The sequence below is a fragment of the Drosophila elegans genome, unplaced genomic scaffold, assembly GCF_018152505.1.
Source record: "Drosophila elegans isolate 14027-0461.03 unplaced genomic scaffold, ASM1815250v1 contig_149, whole genome shotgun sequence".
In the NCBI taxonomy this organism is placed as follows: Eukaryota; Metazoa; Arthropoda; class Insecta; order Diptera; family Drosophilidae; genus Drosophila; species Drosophila elegans.
This window is the reverse complement of record NW_024545513.1, coordinates 1,757,807-1,775,951: the sequence shown is the minus strand read 5'-3', so window position 1 is coordinate 1,775,951 and position 18,145 is coordinate 1,757,807. Positions and strand designations below refer to the sequence as shown.

The following is an 18,145-nucleotide window of genomic DNA, read 5'->3' as shown; positions in this document are numbered from 1 at the left end:
AATGCAGTGAACGACGGGAGCAGCACAGTCTGACATTGATATTCCAACGGATCGGATCTTATTTTTTTTTTGTTTTTTCTGGTGTTAAAGTTTTTGTTTTAAGTTGTTTTTTAAAGTGACGAAATGAACGGATCTGCGGGAAGCAGAATCCTATCCATCCTTCTCATTACAAACATTTGGCCTTGGGTCGAATGTTTTGTCAACTCGTAAGGACTACCGCAAAAAAAAATTGTTTTTTCAGTGTAGATTTTGATACCGCCCATTTTTAGGCCCAAAATTATAAGCAAAGATGGCAATTTGATTTTCGAGTCCGGAGCCAATCGCAATATCAGTTTTCGACTGAACGGAATTTCACGGCTCACGATCAACGATGAGTACGATGTGATGGAGATTTTAACAGCCAGCAGTGGTGCCAAGAAGCGATCCGGCGGTGCCAAGGATGAATGGAACATTGCCGAAGATTTCGTGGATGTGAGAGAGCTGTCCGATCAGTTGGCTGATTTCCAACGGAGAGCCTTTGGACCCAATGGCTTAAATGATAAGCTACGATTGCAGCAGAACAGGTGAGCATTAAAAGTGAATAAACCCATTCAGATCTCTGAAACTGTTGGAGTTCGAATAGCAAATTTTGGGATGCAAGTTTGAATGTCTATTCTTAAATATGCTAAGCAATTATAATGCTTATATTCCTTAAGAAAATCTAATTGTCACGAAGGAGTTTGAGCATATGCTTTATTATTATTTATTATTAATATTTATAACTAATCAACAAATCAAAATTATATATACCTCCTGTATAGGTTTACTATATAATCCTAGACAACTTGAAAATAATAGTCAGAAAGAAGATAGTGGGATAAATAGGATGGATAAGAAAGGTTATACATGAAATATGAAAGAAAATGTAAAAGGTATAGGTTGTAAACTCTTAGTCAGCTCCAAAACAACAGTTTAAAATACGAAATGGGATAGGAGTTTGAGCTCTAACATAAAATTCGTTGATCAAATTTGTTTAACAAACGTTTTGTACTATTCAATAAAGATTATACCAATATGTTAAATATGCTTGTAAAGACATATCCTTCATAATGCGCTCTGTTTTGGGACAGGACTCGCGGATCGTTGGCCCTGATGCGGCGTTTCCAGACGCGACTTAGGGCGGTGGAGAATCGAGTGGATCGGTTGAAGACACAGATTGAGACGAACAGCTGTGCAAGTGGACCCTGCGACAATGGAGGCACCTGCTACAACACCTTCAATGGCTTTCGCTGCCAATGCCGGCCGGCCTTTGAGGTGGGTATATATACAATCTCATTAAAATAAATTCCCCTTGATAACACAGAAAAAGGGGAGTATTTAGGGGCGTCGGAAGTGTTGTCCACAAAAAAGTCAATGATTACCGTTTAAATATTGTTTCTTATAAAATTGATTATAATTAAATTTGCAATTTAAAGCTTTGAAAAAAAAAAATGTACAAACGTGTGCTTAAATATTGCTCTCTATTTAATTTCATATCATTTTATAAAAATAAACCCAAGACGCCCTTTCTTCAGCACATGAAAAAATAATGAGAAAATACGCTAGCAGATTAAATTAAATCACTTAAGAATATGTTGGCCAGGCTTAACAATATATATACGTTTTAATTTTAAACTGAAATAGGTTTTTTATAGTCCCATTTAGTTATTTTCATACTAAATAAAATATTGAAAAATTAAAAAAAATTTAATTAATTTAAATTAATGAAAAGTACCAACGCAAGTTCTTTAGATTCAACTCGCCACGTAGGTAAGTAAGTAGGTAACTTAAATTAAAATAAATGAACAAATGGTAACGCGAATTCTATAGATTATTATTCAAAAGTATACTTGTGCAGTATATAAATAACATGACATTGATAACATGTTTTGATGTTCCACTTTTGCAGGGCACCAAATGCGAGGTGGACGTTAACGAGTGCGCCCTGTACGAGGGCACCGACCTGGGCTGCCAGAATGGCGGCCAGTGCCAGAACCAGTTCGGATCGTACAGCTGCCTGTGCCAGCCGGGCTGGCATGGGATGCACTGCAGCCAGCGCAAGGCGGACTGCTCGCAGTCGAGTGCCTGGGAGCTGTGTGGCCATGGATCCTGTGTGCCCAGCTCCGACGAGGCCAGCTATCGGTGCCTGTGCGAGCCGGGCTGGAAGACCAATGGCCTGACGCCCGTTTGTGGCGAGGATGTGGACGAGTGCAGCGATACGGCGGCCCACACGCCCTGCTCCACCAAGTGCATCAACCTGCCGGGCAGCTTCACCTGTGCCCCCTGTCCAGCCGGCTTGACCGGGAACGGGGTGAGCTGCCGCGACGTGGACGAGTGCCAGACGAACAACGGGGGCTGCAGTCTCAGTCCAAAGGTGGACTGCATCAATTCCTACGGATCGTATCACTGCGGCGAGTGTCCGCTGGGCTGGACGGGTGATGGCCGAAAGTGTGAGCGGAGTGCCCAGGATTTCGATGCCCAAAGTGGTGGACAACCGCCGAGAAGCTGTCCGGCGGGCAACAATCCCTGCTATCCGGGAGCCAGCTGCTTCTTGATCTCCGGCACCGCCTCCTGTCGTTGCCCAGTGGGCATGGTCGGCTCTGGCTATGGCCTCATGGGCTGCGTCAATGGCACGACCACCAATTGCCTGGGAAATCCCTGCCTGGTAAGCCTTATATTGCCTACCTTTACTGCAGAACCATGACTCTGCAGATTTTTTAGGGGTTATAAATTTGTTATTTAGGTAGCCAAAAGTATATTTGTTATATTTACTTTTTATCAAAAATAATGATTTTCTTTTTTTTTTTTTGTTTTCCATTTTATTTTTTCAAAAATTATGATTTTTTCTCTACAATAATCGTTATGTTTGAAAAGCATAATAAAAATTACAAATAATGAATAAAACTTATAATTCTTACGTTCCCAGGTTTTTTTTCAATATTATTATTATTTTTTTTAATTCTTCGTTATTGTTTTTTTTTTTTTTATGATTATTTTTGAAGAGTACAATCAAAATCAAAAAAAAAAGTTTTTGTATGCCTGAAATAAAACTTATAATGACTATGGTTCCTGTTTGCAATAGAACGATGGCATTTGCTTGGACGCCGGACCCTCGAACTTCACCTGCATATGTCCCAGTGGCTTCCGCCTGCCGATTTGCGAGCCGGTGCCGAGTCCCTGCGACTTGCATCCCTGCAAGAACGGAGGCCGATGTCGCCAGACGGTGACGGGTGGCCAAAACGACTTCGTGTGCCAGTGTACACCGGGCTACAGGGGTCGACTCTGCGAGACGCGATTCAGCAGCTGCAACGGGATGCTGAGTGCGCCGAGCGGACGACTGCGGTACCCGCCGGAGGGCACCGGATACGAGCACAATGCCCAGTGCGCCTGGGTGATCCGCACCAACGAATCGCTGGTGGTAAATGTGACATTCCACAGCTTCGACGTGGAGGACGCCACCGAGTGCCGGTTCGATTGGCTCCAGATCAACGATGGCCGATCGGCGGCAGCCCAGATCATCGGACGCTATTGTGGCAGTCATCTGCCACACGGCGGCAACATCGTCTCCTCCGGCAATCAGCTGTACCTCTGGTTCCGGTCCGACAACTCGACGTCCAAGGAGGGATTCGATCTCAGCTGGAACTCAATGCAGCCGCAGTGCGGTGGTCGCCTCGAGTTCGACACCCATGGCACCCTCGCCTCGCCCGGTTCGCCGGGCAACTATCCCAAGAATCGCGACTGCCAGTGGCAACTGGTGGCTCCCAAAACCAAGCGCATCAAACTGACCTTCTTCAGTCTGCAGCTGGAAGAGCATGCCAATTGCAATTTCGATTATGTGCAGGTAAGTGCCATTTCTAGGGGTTCAAAACCACCCTGTGCTATTTGTTCGGTTTCACTTTGCCTGCTGAAATGGGTTTCTAAAAAAACACAAATGCAGTTGAATATTGTTATTATTTTTTTTTATTAAAAAAAAAAAATTAAAAAAAAATCAAATCCGATATAAGAGTTTTCTCATTTAAGGGTTTCATTTTTTATTAAAACTCTCACAGAGGACTATTGCACTACAAATATGCTAACATATCATTTAAAGAAGAGTTTTCTTTTGTGAAAAACAAATTATTTATTTTTATAAAAAAAAAAAAACAGTTTTATGAATTTTATTTTTTGTTTTTTTTTTTCTTTTTTCATTAATGTTCAATACAAAATTATAGTATATTAATATATTACATTTGAGAATATTTTTTTTAATTCGTTTAAAAATGTGGATTATTGTTTTCTCCTGTTAATCTTGAATAACCTTCCCTCCAGATCACGGACACCATTTCCGGACGCGAGTTGGCCAAGTACTGCACCAGCGGAGCGCCGGCACCGCTGCTGTTGCCCACCCACCAGGCAGAGATCCAGTTCCACTCGGATGCAGATGGCAGCGATACGGGCTTCCAGCTTCACTATTCCGCGGAGGAGGGTTTGCCCGGCTGCGGAGGCACCTACACCACCAAGCAGGGTACTATTTCCGAATCAACGTTGGATTATGCGGAACCCGAAGGCATTTCCTGCGAATACGAAATTCAATTGGCCTTGGGCGAGGCGGTAGAAATTACGTTTGGGAGTCTGGAGCTGGGGCCACTGGACTGCCTGGAGATTTGGGAACCCAACCCCGATGGTGACATTATGCACCAGAAGTACTGCGGACCAAATGCGCCCCGCAAACCACCGGCGCAAACCTCCCAGAGCAATCGCTTGAGGGTGAAGTTCTATGGCCGTGCTGGCCGATTTGAGCTGCAATACCGCTTGGCCTGTACCTGGATAATAGACGATGCCACCAAAACGATCGCCTCTTTGGGATATCCCAATAATGTCACCAGGGTCGATCGCATGTGCCCCTTTACGTTTATGGCGGCCACAAGCTTGATCAGCTTTAAGGTGATCGATTTTCAGCTAAGCAGCGGCGACGACGACGACGATTCATGTCTGACCACCAATTTGAGGGTGAGTTTTAAACCTTTTTAGCCCATGACCTATAAATATGCCCCGATTTTTAATCGTTGTTTTTAAACTCTGAGGTCTTTTGCTATATCTTTTTGCGTTTGACAACAACTTTTTGTCTGACCAGACGTTTCATTGTCTTCTGGGTCGAAATCGTCACTTCTGAATCGTCTAAACCAGTATTCACAAGTTTTAATAAAAAAAAAAAAATATATGAATTCTTTACGCAAATTGCGTTTTGTTAATATAGCCTTCTTATGTAAATCCTTTTCCCTTAATTGGTAGTCTCAAAAAGTATTCAATGTTACCCCTTACTAACAAATGTTACAAAAAAAAAAAAAAAAAAAAAAAATTTGTTAATACAGGGTATACAATTTTACAAGTGTGTATAACACCTTAATCCATCCACATATTTCCACAGTTCAATGACGGAAAGAATCGCCGGATCCTGGGGCCCTACTGTGACAAGAATCCGCCGCCGGAGACCATTGTCAGCGAGACCAACGATCTGGTTATCCAACTGACCACGGATGCGAGGAGCACGGGACGTGGCGTGAAGCTGGAGTGGAGTTATCCGCCCGTGGGAAGCGACCATTGCGGGGGAGTGTTCTACAAGTCGGGTACCCACATCCGAATGCCCGTCGATTCGGACGGCGAATATGCCTCGGACGCCTCCTGTTACTGGGTGATTGTGGTGCCGGCCCACAAGGCCGTCCGTTTGCACTGGCTGAGCTTCAGCACGGAGAGCTCGTCGGAGTGTAGCTTCGACTATCTGGAGATCTACGACAGTCTGAATGCCCAGACGGGCGATGAGAAGGCCAAACCCTTGGCCAAATACTGTGATAGCCGTGTGCCCGAAGACCTGATCGTCCATGCAGGCCATGTGGTGGTCAAGTTCGTCTCGGACTACAGCGAATCGGAGGGCGGCTTCGAATTGGTCTTCACGTTCGAGGAGCCCGCACAGTGTGGCGGACATGTGCATGCGAACAGTGGTGAGTTGACCTCGCCGGATTTCCCCGCCAACTATTCGAACAATTTGCACTGCGATTGGCGGTTGACCGGCGGAATGGGTCAACTGCTGGAGATTCAGTTGGACGTTTTTGACCTGGAATTGTCGAGCAACTGCAGTTCGGATTATCTGGAGATAAGGAATGGCGCCAACACGGATTCACCGCTCATTGGACGCTTTTGCGGTCGGAATATACCCACCAGGATACCCAGTCATACGCATGAGATGAGGTTGATCCTTCACACGAATGCCGCCATCAGTGGTCACGGTTTCCGGCTGCGATGGCGCGTCTTTGCCTTCGGTTGCGGTGGTCACATACGCTCCAATACGGGTGTGATCACCTCACCACGCTACCCCAATCCCTATCCCCATTCGACCCACTGTGACTGGTGGATCAACATGCATCCCGGATCGGGTGTTTCGCTCACCTTCGAGGACCTGCAGTTGGAGAGCCTCAGCAATTGCTACTACGACAGCGTAAAGATCTTCACAGGCAGCAGGAAACCCAATCAGATGGCCGAACGAACTCTTTGCCAGGAACTGGATGATCCCAAAGATCGGCTCATTCAAATGGAGTCCAGTGAGGTGACCGTAACCTTCGATTCCGACTCGAGCACTGCTCTGCGAGGATTCCGCATGGCCTTCAATGCGAATTGCGTGCGAAATCTAACGGCCACGTGGGGTACCATCGAAAGTCTGAACTACATGGAACCCTTTTGGGAGACCATACCCGTCAATTGCAGCTGGACGATACGGGCCCCCAAGGGGAATGCCATTCGCCTGGAGGTCTCACATTGGGAGCGGCATGAGGAGCACATGGGAACCGCTGATATTCCCAAAGGATTGTACGTTGCGGATGGCAGGAAGGTCCAGGAGATAGTCGGCCCAGGAGCGGTGAATGCCAGCGGAGAAGTCTTGACTGTCATACACAATGCCAGCACTGTGAACTTCCAGTTGGACTACCGCATCGATGGTTGTCTGGAGGAGCTGCGCGGCGAGAGTGGCTCATTCAAGTCACCCAACCACCCAAATATGTATCCCAACAATGTGGAGTGCTACTGGCTAATCACTGTCCAACCGGAAAGATCCGTCGAGCTGACGATTACCAACTTGGATCTTGAGGAGAGCCTCAACTGCACCAAGGATGCACTAACGGTGAGATTGATGATTTTTTTCTTTTCTTTGATATAAATAATTTTGCCTTTTTTTATAATATATATATCAATAATAATGAATTCTTCCATAGTACAGCAATTATGATAGATCATTGAATATATATAATTACTATTATATTTTTTTTATAAATAATTTTGAGGTTCTATTATGTTTTCTACTGCGTTTTATATATATATTTCAATAATATTGCATAATTCCAATTTATTACTAATATAGTAATTTGTAGTACAGCAGTTCAGAAGATGAGTGAAAATAAATAATTTTTTTTTTTTTTTAAGGAAGTTTGAAATCCATTTTGTTGTCTACTGCCCAACAAAATATACAACAATAATAATAAACTTACACCATATTATAACGAACTTTAATATTTGTAGTACAGTGATTACATATAAATATATATATTATTTAATACTAATTAATTTAAGGTGTCCAACCATAAAGACATTGCGGAAACCCACGAACGTCATTGTGGCTCTACGGACAAGTTGGTGATAACCAGTTCCGGGTACCGGATGCACGTGCGCTTTACCTCGGACGAATCCCACAATGGACGAGGCTTCTCAGCCACCTATCGAACTGTGAAAGCATGTGAGTAAATGGAAAACCCTTGCACTTTTTATAAATATTTAAATGATAAATTATATATATTCCTTTTTTTTTTTTTTTTTGAAAATACGTGACTATTAATGCAGAAACCCTCAATATTGGAAAACGTTTTTTTTTTCATATTAAAAAAAAAATCCATTCCGAGGCTCTTGAATTTTATGATTATCCAACATGAATATTTTATAATAAGTAAGAGGGTATTGCAACATAACTATGGAATATAAAATCATTGCTTTACTGGTTACCCTTTTTACTTTCCCTAGCTTGTGGTGGCAAAATTTCAACGCGTAACGGAGTGATCGAATCGCCCAACTACCCGCTGGGCTATCCGATGCACAGCCACTGCGAGTGGCAGGTGGAGGTGTCGCCCCATCACAAGATCGTTTTCGAGATGCAGGACCTTGAACTGGAGTCGGGCTACGACTGCGCCTGGGACTATCTGGAGGCCTACGATCTGGCCGAGGACGACACGGAGGGTCGGAGACTGTTCAAGCTCTGTGGTGATTTGAAGACGGAGGACACCCTGCTGATGTCCGCCACCAATTTGGCAGTGGTGCGATTCGTCAGCGATGACTCCGTCACAAGGAAGGGCTTCCGACTTCACTTCCACGAGTCCTGTGGCCAAACGGTAAGTTTTCCAGTAAAACTTTTAAGAAAATAAAGACAATTTCCGAATGAAAATTTGCCTTACGAAGGTGTCCTATAATAATGATAAATATAATTTATAATTTAGTTCAATACCTATGAGAATTTTTTTTTTATGTATGCATAATTATGTTGATATTTTCTTTTTTATTTGGCAGTATAGCTTTAGGTGAAGAGTTGTATAAGTTACAGTCATTACATTGTATTCTTGATTGACAATGTACATAGGTCCCACCGAGTTCAATACCCATGACGGGAAGATTTTTTTTGTATATATACAATTATTTTGCAGTACAACAGCCTATTTGGCAATGTTGAAGAGTTGTTTGCTTTTATTTAGTACACTTTAGCATTTGCAATAATGAAGAGTTGTTTGAAGTTAATTAAAACCCAACCTTTTTTATTTTTTTTTATTATTTATTTTTTTTTTTTCGTTTACTATCCTAGTGCGAGAAGGTTAAGCTTATATTTATTGCACTGGTCAAAATAATATTATTTCATTTATTATTGAATGTACTTTACCATCGTTTCTTGCCAGATGATCATCGATGACACGGACTTCGAGTACATCCAGATGGCGAGACAGGCGCCGCGGAACGAGAGTTGTCTGTGGGTGCTCCAGGCACAGGAGGCCAACAAGCGGGTCATCTTCACGCCCACCCATGTGAAGCTGCGCGATGGTGCCAATAGCCTATATCCCACGGAGGGCGATTGCATGCCGGTGGGCGTGAAGATCTACGAGGGTGTGGAGGCGGTGGGCACACCACGCCTCCGCTACTGTCGCTCCCATCCGCCGGCCTTGATCTCCAACGGCCAGGCGCTGACCATCAGTGTGCCGCTGCAGCTGGTGGAGGAGTTCGAGGGTCACTACATGACCATGGACACGTCGTGTGGCAGCTTGTACAACGCCCTGTCCGGTCGGTTCAGTTCGCCGTATTATCCCGGCTCGTATCCGCCGAATATCGAGTGCATCTGGATGCTGGAGGCCAGTGTGGGCAATTCCCTGAGTCTCACCTTGGAGTCAATGGACATGGAGAGGTCGGAGGGCTGCAATCGCGATTATCTGGAGGTGCGCGAGGATTCGGAGAGGGGTAAACTCATCGGGGTATATTGCGGCACAGAGGTGCCCGGGGCCATTCACTCGCGCGGCTCCATCTGGATGAAGTTCAAGAGCGACGACGACAATGTGGGCGAGGGATTCCTGGCCTCCTACAATTACGGTGAGTATTGCTTTCCAAATCCAGATTGAAATTATCTTGTTCTGAAGAATTCGCGTTGTTATTTTTATTGGGAAAAACTCCGTTTAATAATTTCGATTACTTACATTTTATTAAGACCTTTGTTAAATTTTCTTTTGCTGAAGAATTCGCGTTTTAAATATTTCAAATGCTTGCAATAACGCACAAACTCCGATTTTTGCTTTCATTAAACTCGATATGATAAAGACCTATGTGAAATCATCTTGTTCTGAAGAATTCGCGTTTATATTTTTATTTAAAAACATTAATTTTAGTGCATTAACATCCATGGGCTTTATGTCATTTACCACTTCTTTAACTATCAGTGCAGTTACAGAACGTTGCTCCCGATTTTCTAACATGATTCCATTTATTAACATTTCTTTATGGAATCATCTTGTTCTGAAGAATTCGCGTTCTTATGTTTTTTTTCTTTTAATCATTTATTCAAGTGCATCTAATTCGGGTCTTGGGCGTTGTTTATCACTGGGTAAACATGAGGTTAAAGTGTTTTCTTTCGTTTTAAAATGCCCTTAGAGCACCACAACGAGTTGAACGGCACTGATGGCATCATCGAGTCACCGCACTACCCGAGCAAGTTCCAGGACACGCAGCCGTACAGCTGGCGCATCACCGTGGACAAGGATTACGTGGTGGTGTTGGAAGTGCGTCACCTCAGGGATCTGGATCAGCCGCACTTGAGCTTCTACGACGGCTATTCGGACATTGGGGCACGCATTGCGTGGGGAACGGATGTGCAGGCACCCATTCGCTCCAGCACGAATGTGCTGTACTTTACGGCCAAGAGAGGTCCCTTCAAGCTCACCTGGCAGCGTTTGTCCAAGGAGGCACTGCGCTCCAATCGCACGGCCGAGGAGCAGACGCGTCTGTGTGGCCAGCAGTTGGTGACCATCGATCGCTCGGTGATTGGCCTCCATTCGCCCGGCTACCCCAATGGCTACGAGCAGGGTCTGAAGTGCGCCTGGAGCCTGGTCCCGTCCAATCCGGCCGTGCATGCCGTTCTGCAGCTCATTCTAATGGACTTGGAGGTCTTTGGCGGGGAAAACGAGTGCATAGCGGACTATGTGCGCATTTCGAGCAGTGGCGATCTGCAGAACTGGTCGGATCTGGCCAAACTGTGCACCCTGCCGAGCGAAACGAAGGCGCGGATCTTCCACGGGCAGCCCTACCTGCGGGTGGAGTTCATCACGGACAGTAGTATCAACAAAACCGGATTCAATGGCATTGTGCGCACCGTGTGCGGTTCCGAGATAGCGGCTCCCAGGGGTCAGGTCAACATCACGGACGTGCTGCTACGCGCTGGCGGTGGCTTCCAAACGCAGGACTGCATTTGGCGTTTGAAGGTGCGTCAGGGCAGGCGCATCAAGCTGGACTTCCCCGACTTCCAGTTGCAGAACAACAACAACAATGGAGCCAACAATGCCCATGACTGCAGCAATTACCTACTGCTTCGCAATGGCAACGACGAAGACTCACCCTTCTTGGGTCGTGGCAAGTACTGCGAGGATGTGGCCCATGAAGTACTGGAGACCAGTTCGAATCGGGCCTATGTGAAGTTCCACTTCACCACGCTACCCCGTTTCCTGATGACCTTCCGCTTCGAGGAGCTGAGTCATGCCTGCTCCGCTCGCCTACAACTGACTGTTGGTCAGGATACGCAGACCATAACAACACCCTACTATCCCAATTTGCCACACCCACACTCGGAATGCATTTGGATTGTGGAGGCGCCGCCGGAACATCGCATAATGTTGCACTTCCAGGGCGATTTCGATTTGGTGGAGGCGGAGGAGGGCGGCAAGGAGTGCCAGCGGGAGTTCGTCCTCGTGAACGATGGCAGTACGGAGCTGAAACCGGAAATTGGTCGCTATTGTGGCAGTCGCAAACCGGACACCCTCTACTCCACCGGCAATCAGCTGAGGATACGCTACTACACAGATGTCTCCGAACCGCACAAGGGCTTCAATGCCAGCGTGCAGTTGGCCCGATGCGGCGGCTTCTTCTCCAGCCCGGAGGGCACAATAGCCTCTCCGCCACGGGAACTCCTCCAGGTTCACCGGGCCATCAAGCAGCTGGACGAGTGTGTGTACACCATTGAGCTGGAGAAGGGTAGCACCATCGACATGACCACCACACACATGGACATACCCAAGCTGGCCAATGGCAGCTGCTCGCAGCGCCACCATTTGCTGCTGGAGGAGATCGATGCCTTCGGCTTGGATGGTGAGGAGCGCATCGTGGACACCCTAATGATGTGCGGTGATGATGGTCATCACCTGATGGGCGAGACCAACAAGATAGTGTTCCGGTATCGCTTTCTGGACGGCATTCCGGCGGAGAATCAGGGCTTCGCCTTCGTCTACAGTTCGCTGGGTTCGCGTTGCGGTGAGACGATACGTGCCTCGATGGGCGTCCTCCAGACACCCGGCTATCCGGTGGGTGTGCCCCGTCCGGTGCACTGCGTCTGGCGGCTGGAAGTGCCCAAGGGCAGGCGGGTGCGCCTGGAGATACTCGACTTCAATTCGGGTGGGGATGGCAGGAACAATGGCGGCAACGGCGGCCTGATGTCCTTCCGTGGTCGACTCACCGTGGCCAACGACTATCGGATGCAGTCCATCCTGGGACGGTACAACAATGATCCGCCCGCCGAGCTAATATCCTCGGACAACACAATGGGCATCGACACCTTCCTGCTGCCCATTGGCCGCGGTCGTGGCGTCAAGCTGCGATTCAGTGCCTATGGGACCAGTTCGTGCCAGCAGTTCGCCTTTGAGCTGAACGTCGCCAAGGAGATGGAGTTCAGGCGCGATAATGTCAGCAATCCCGTGCACTGCAGCTACAATTTCAAGCCGGAGGTCAACCACACCATTCTGATTCAGGTGAGTTCGGTGGGGAATTGGCACTCATTTCACTAAATGCATGAACAAATGAACATGATGAACTGTTATTGTTCACTTTGCTCAATACCTCATTTCTTTAAATGAATCACTTTCTCTGTCATTCATTTGCTCCTCTGCTTATGGGGTCTCTTGTTTACTTGATTTTTGAAGTGAGCAAATGAACAAGAGAGCCAATGAACAAGATAGCAAATGAACAAGAGAGCAAACGAACAAGAGAGCCAATGAAGAAGAGAGCCAATCAAGAAGAGAGCCAATGAACGAGCAAAGCAAACGAACAAGAGTTCATTCACAAGTGAATGATGACCCACAAGAAAATGATCAATTCATCTTCCTTGCAGGTGAAGCAGTACAACACAACCTCCGTGATGATGCGGAATTCGCATCTCTGCTCGCTGCTCTCACCGCTCAAGATGAATCGCTTGGACCACGAGGAGGCTTTGATGCAGCGAATCCTCTGCAACTATGCGCCGCCCAGTCCCGGCAAGTTGCCGCCATCCATCCGGGTGCCCTTCCCCCTCCAACTGGTCGTCTCTGGCACCACCCGCAACTCGTTGTCCAATCTCGTGCTGGGCTACAACATGCAGAACTGCGGAGGCGTCAACATTCTGGAACCGGGCGACAATATGACGGTGCAGCAGCCATCGGGAATGGAGGCGATTGTGGGGGCCATCGACTGTGCCTGGGCCATTGGACCCTATTTGGATGCCGGCGGCGAGGACGAGGTGATGCCCCAGGACATCCAGCTGGAGGTGTCGCTGCAGGTCAACCTGCCCACGCCGGCTCCGGCAGCAGGATCCGAGGAATCCCCCTGTCAGCACCACTTCCTCAATGTAAGTTTGCCTTTTCTTTCACATGCTTCTTAACTACCTAACTACAGTTAAAAAGGTCCAGGTTCAAATCCCACTGCTAACCGAATAAGCTTTTTTGTGCTATTAGTATTAAGGGTAATATAGTATTTTAATATATAACTTTTTATATTACATCAGTTTAAAAATATGAAATAATAATTATAAATATTATTTTGATATTTGATCAAATTTATATAAAAAACAAAATTACATAGAATTGCAGATCATCAAATAAATATATATATTCTTTTCTCATACAAATTCCTATTATATCAGATTGTTATGTTCGAAAATGACGTATTGACTATGATAGGAAAATTAGATGTAAAATCATAAAACTGATGTAATTTATTTTCTAATATAAGTTACTATCATATCAGATTGTTATTTTCGAAAATGACGTAATAATTGTGATATGTAAAATCCTTAAACTGATGCAAATTCTTTTCTAATATAAATGCCTGTTGAATAAGATTTGTATATTCAAAAAATACGTCTTTATTATAATATGTAAAATCATCAAATTCATGTAAATTCTTTTCTTATATACATTTCTATTCAATCAGCTTGATATTTTTGAATAAAAAACATATTATTTGGTTAGGATATAGTCAAAAATGCTGTGTAGAATCATAAAACTGTTGCTGGCCATAACCCAAAATGATGTAAATTCATAAAACTGATGTAAATTCCTATCCTGTGCAGGTGTACAATGGACCCGACCAGAGCTCGCCATCGCTGGGAGTGTTTTGCAACCAGGCGAGCGCTGTGAATATAGTGGTGGAGCGCGGTCTGTTCCTGGAGTACCACGCGGATAGCTTCTCGCCCAACGCCACCTTCAACGTGTCCATCAAGTACGGATCGGGATGCGGCGGCAAGCTGACCTATCCGTATCGGCCCATCGATTTCAGTGAGCAGTACAAGAACAATGTGGAGTGCATTTGGGAGGTGGAGGCCACGGCGGGCTATCACATTGGACTCACCTTCCATGGTCGCTTCTACATCGAGGACAGCGCGGGCTGCACCAAGGACTATCTTCTCGTACAGCAGCGTAATGACTCCACTGGCAATTGGACCGATCTGCAGCGCATTTGCGGTCGTGCTCCGCCGGATATGATCAACACCACATCGCCGTACCTACGCCTGATCTTCCGTTCCGACGACCAAATGGTGGGCGATGGTTTCCTGGCCAAATTCCAGCGCAATTGCGGTGGCCTGCTGTTCGCCAACGACGATGATGACGAGGGGCAGCAGCTGACCAGTCCGGGCTACCCGGCGGGCTATGAGAAGAACTTGCAATGCAATTGGACCATTGTGCCCAGAAATCCTTCGACGGGTGGTGTACTGATCACCTTCGAGCAATTCGATTTGGAACAGGCACCCATTTCGGTTTGCCTATTTGACAATCTAACCATTACCACCAAGGAAAAGGACAAGGAGCCCGTACAGACCACACTCTGTGGCGTGAAACATGGCCACACATACCGGGCCAAGGAATCGATCAACCTGCTCTTCCGCACGGACAGCAGTTTCTCGGGTCGCGGCTTCGTTCTGAACTACAGCAGTCGGCTTTGTGGTGGCCTGATTACCCAAACGACACAGATTCAATCGCCGCGTCAGCATACGGATAATAATGTGCCACCCGGCAGTGATTGCTATTGGAATTTAACGGCACCAGTGGGTCATAAGTTCACGGTCAAGTTCGAAATGCTTGACTTCGAGCCGCATACGAACTGCGACTATGATGGTGTGGAGCTGTATTCCGGACCCATTCCAGATGCCCGGCAAAGACGTGGTCGTTTCTGTGGTCACATCAACGAGGATCTGCCCGTGATTAGTATACCCGAGGAGCGGGGCATCATACACAGCTATTCGGATGATCGCGATCCGTCGCGGGGATTCAGCGCTTTGGTTCGAGTGATGCGAAACTGCGATGAGCAAATCACACTGAATGACAACACGCGTTATGTTTTCCGGAACTTCAGCAACCAGGCGGCGGGCTACGAGCACGATCTCGACTGTAATATCGTCTTTCGGGCGAGCTCGGATCGGCAGATCAGTTTGAATTTCCAGAGTTTCCATGTGGAGCAGTCGTTGAATTGCGCCAAGGATTTCGTGGAGCTGCGCGATGGGGCCGGACCCTTTGCCGACTTAATTGGCAAGTTCTGCGGTCAGGATCAGCCGCCGACGATGACCACCACCAGGCACACACTGTTCCTGCGCTTCCACACCGACGAGCGGATCAATGATTCCGGCTTCGAGCTCACCATCAACGCGGTGCCCCGGCAGTGCGGCAGTGCCAGCCACCAGTTGGCCGGCGACGGAGTCAAACAGGTCACCATTGAGACGCCGCCGGGATCGTCGGGCGGCATCCACGGCAACGGAGTGGCCTGCCACTGGCGCATCCTGGGCGATGTGCCACTGAGTGTGCAGTTCTTAAGCTTCGATCTCCATGGACCCGATGCCAACGGCAGCTGCGTGGATGAATACCTCAAGATCTACAACAGCGAGGTGAGTGTCCCTACGAAAATACATTACTTACATTGGCAAAAAAAAACACGTTATAAAACCAAATATTTGGTTCTCAACGCAAATATTTTTCACTGTTTTTTAGTTATTTTGAATATTAAATTTACAATTTTTTAAAATGTATTTTACTTTTATTGGAATTACTTTTAATATGTAAAAAATTTAATTTAATTCTCAATAGTGATTAAAAACCTATAATTCTAATGTCACAACTTTTCTTACAGGCATCCAATTTTGACATGTTATATCTGTTATAGCTTGTCTTTCAGTGCTCTAAAATAACAAATTTAAATCTTGCTTTAAAATTTTTGATAGATTTTTTTTTTTAATTTTTAATGACGTTAAAAAAAATTACTTTTCGAAAAAGCTATCAAAATCCTGGCTTTCTATTTTCTATTTTCTTTCTATTTCGAAGTGGTTTATCTGTTATAACTTTTGATTCAATTCTCTAAATATCTGCATTTTAATCATACTTTTAGCACTTTAAAATATTTAATAATTAACTAATTGTTGGTCGTTTTCTAAATTCGGTTAAATGATTTGACGAAAAAGTTACCTTCTTAACTCATTAACTTTACTTACTCAAATTCGATTTGAAAGTGAAACGCCTCTAATAGTTTATTGTTAAGTTTTAAACAATATTTTAATTTATGAATTAAGTGGAAATTTTTGGTATTTAATATTTATTTAATTTTTTTTTTATTATTAAAGAAATGATTTTTATTAATACCCATTGTAATACATTTTCCAGGACGCCGAACTGGTGGAGCAGGGCTTCGGCAGCGAGTTGGTCTTCAATGGCCAGACCTCCGGTCACGACTTCATCAACTACGCCACGGAGCACGTGTACTGCGGGAACGTGAAGCCGGACACGTACTATGCGAATGCCAACGAGGTGTATCTGAAGTTCTGGTCGAAGGGAATGGAGCGGCGGACCGGATTCCAGGTGCAGGTGTCACTGACCTCCAATGCCGAGCGCCACTACGAGGGACTGCAGGGCAGGGTGCGTCTGTCGCAGACCTCCAATTGCGACATCACCATCCGGGCACCGCCCAATCACACCCTGAGTCTGTACTACAACGAGCTCGTCTTCGGCACCTACGACTGCGAGGTGGAGAGCCTGGACGTCTTCGACAGCACCAATCGATCCCTGCAGCACGTGTGCTCCTTTGTGGATGTGGGCAAGAGCCTGTTCAGCTCGGCCAGCGAACTGCGGCTGCACATGAAGACGGGCTCGTTTCTGACCACCCTGGATCTCACCTATCTGGCCAGTCCCGCCGAAAAGGGTCCAGGCTGCGGCGGTGAGTTCTACAACACCCAGGGCGTCTTTGCCAACCCCTTCTACCCGGCCAATGTGCGCAACAACTCCGAGTGCCAGTGGAACATCCGAGTGCCCAGCAACAATATAGTACTGCTCAATTTTGAGGGTGAGTGTGGAGAAAAGTACCTACAACATATTTGTATTGTCGTATTATAGTGCACAATTGGTTTTTAAGAAAAGAATTAAACATAAAAAAGTATCCTCCTTTTACAAGATTTCACCCTAGTCTAGCCTTAAGGCTGGTTGTAAACGATGCAGCCGCTCCATCGTTTACAGACCTTGCCTGAAACAAGTGTCCTGATTTGAATGTTTTTCCCCTAACCTTTCAGTTTTCAACCTGGGCTCGAAGAGCACCTGCCACACGGACTATCTGCTGATCCTGGAGCGGAATGAGTCTGGGGAGGAGCTCGAGATGCGGCGCTTTTGTGGCGAGGACAACCCCAAGGTATACAAGAGCCAGCGCAGCCAAGTGATGGTCCGATTCCACAAGACGGTCAACTACGATGGCATCGGCTGGGTGATTCGATTCGCCGGGGTCTACTCCAACTACCAAATACCTAGATATTTATTGGGCGGCTAAATCCCCCAAGTCAATATTCAAAAGCCAGCCAAATAAACATAATTTTAAATATTTTTCAGGTCTAACAAGATTTTAATAGTCAAGGAAAATAAAGAATATAATAGTCAAAGAAAATAATTAGTTATTCTTTAACGCTTAAATGTTTTTATTTTCTTAAATAAAAATACTTTCTCCCGATTTTATATTAAGATGCAGCCAGACCTTATTTAACGAATGTTTTTCAGACCTTAAAAGCTTTTTATGTAACGATTTGTTAAAAATGTTGGTT

At 45.9% G+C, this 18,145-nt stretch overlaps 1 protein-coding gene across 1 annotated transcript; it reads left to right on the top strand.

Moving 5' to 3' along the window:
• Positions 1-18: 18 nt before the first annotated feature.
• On the top strand, positions 19-18,059 carry LOC108137269 (cubilin homolog). Its single transcript, XM_017258863.2, has 15 exons — positions 19-206; positions 270-563; positions 1,110-1,293; positions 1,928-2,683; positions 3,101-3,859; positions 4,327-5,007; positions 5,426-7,168; positions 7,615-7,777; positions 8,059-8,423; positions 8,979-9,660; positions 10,216-12,578; positions 12,938-13,429; positions 14,153-15,958; positions 16,728-17,403; positions 17,627-18,059. The coding sequence occupies exons 1-15, from the start codon at positions 124-126 to the stop codon at positions 17,875-17,877; spliced, it is 11,298 nt and encodes a 3,765-aa protein (XP_017114352.1). The 5' UTR covers positions 19-123; the 3' UTR covers positions 17,878-18,059.
• Positions 18,060-18,145: the final 86 nt, after the last annotated feature.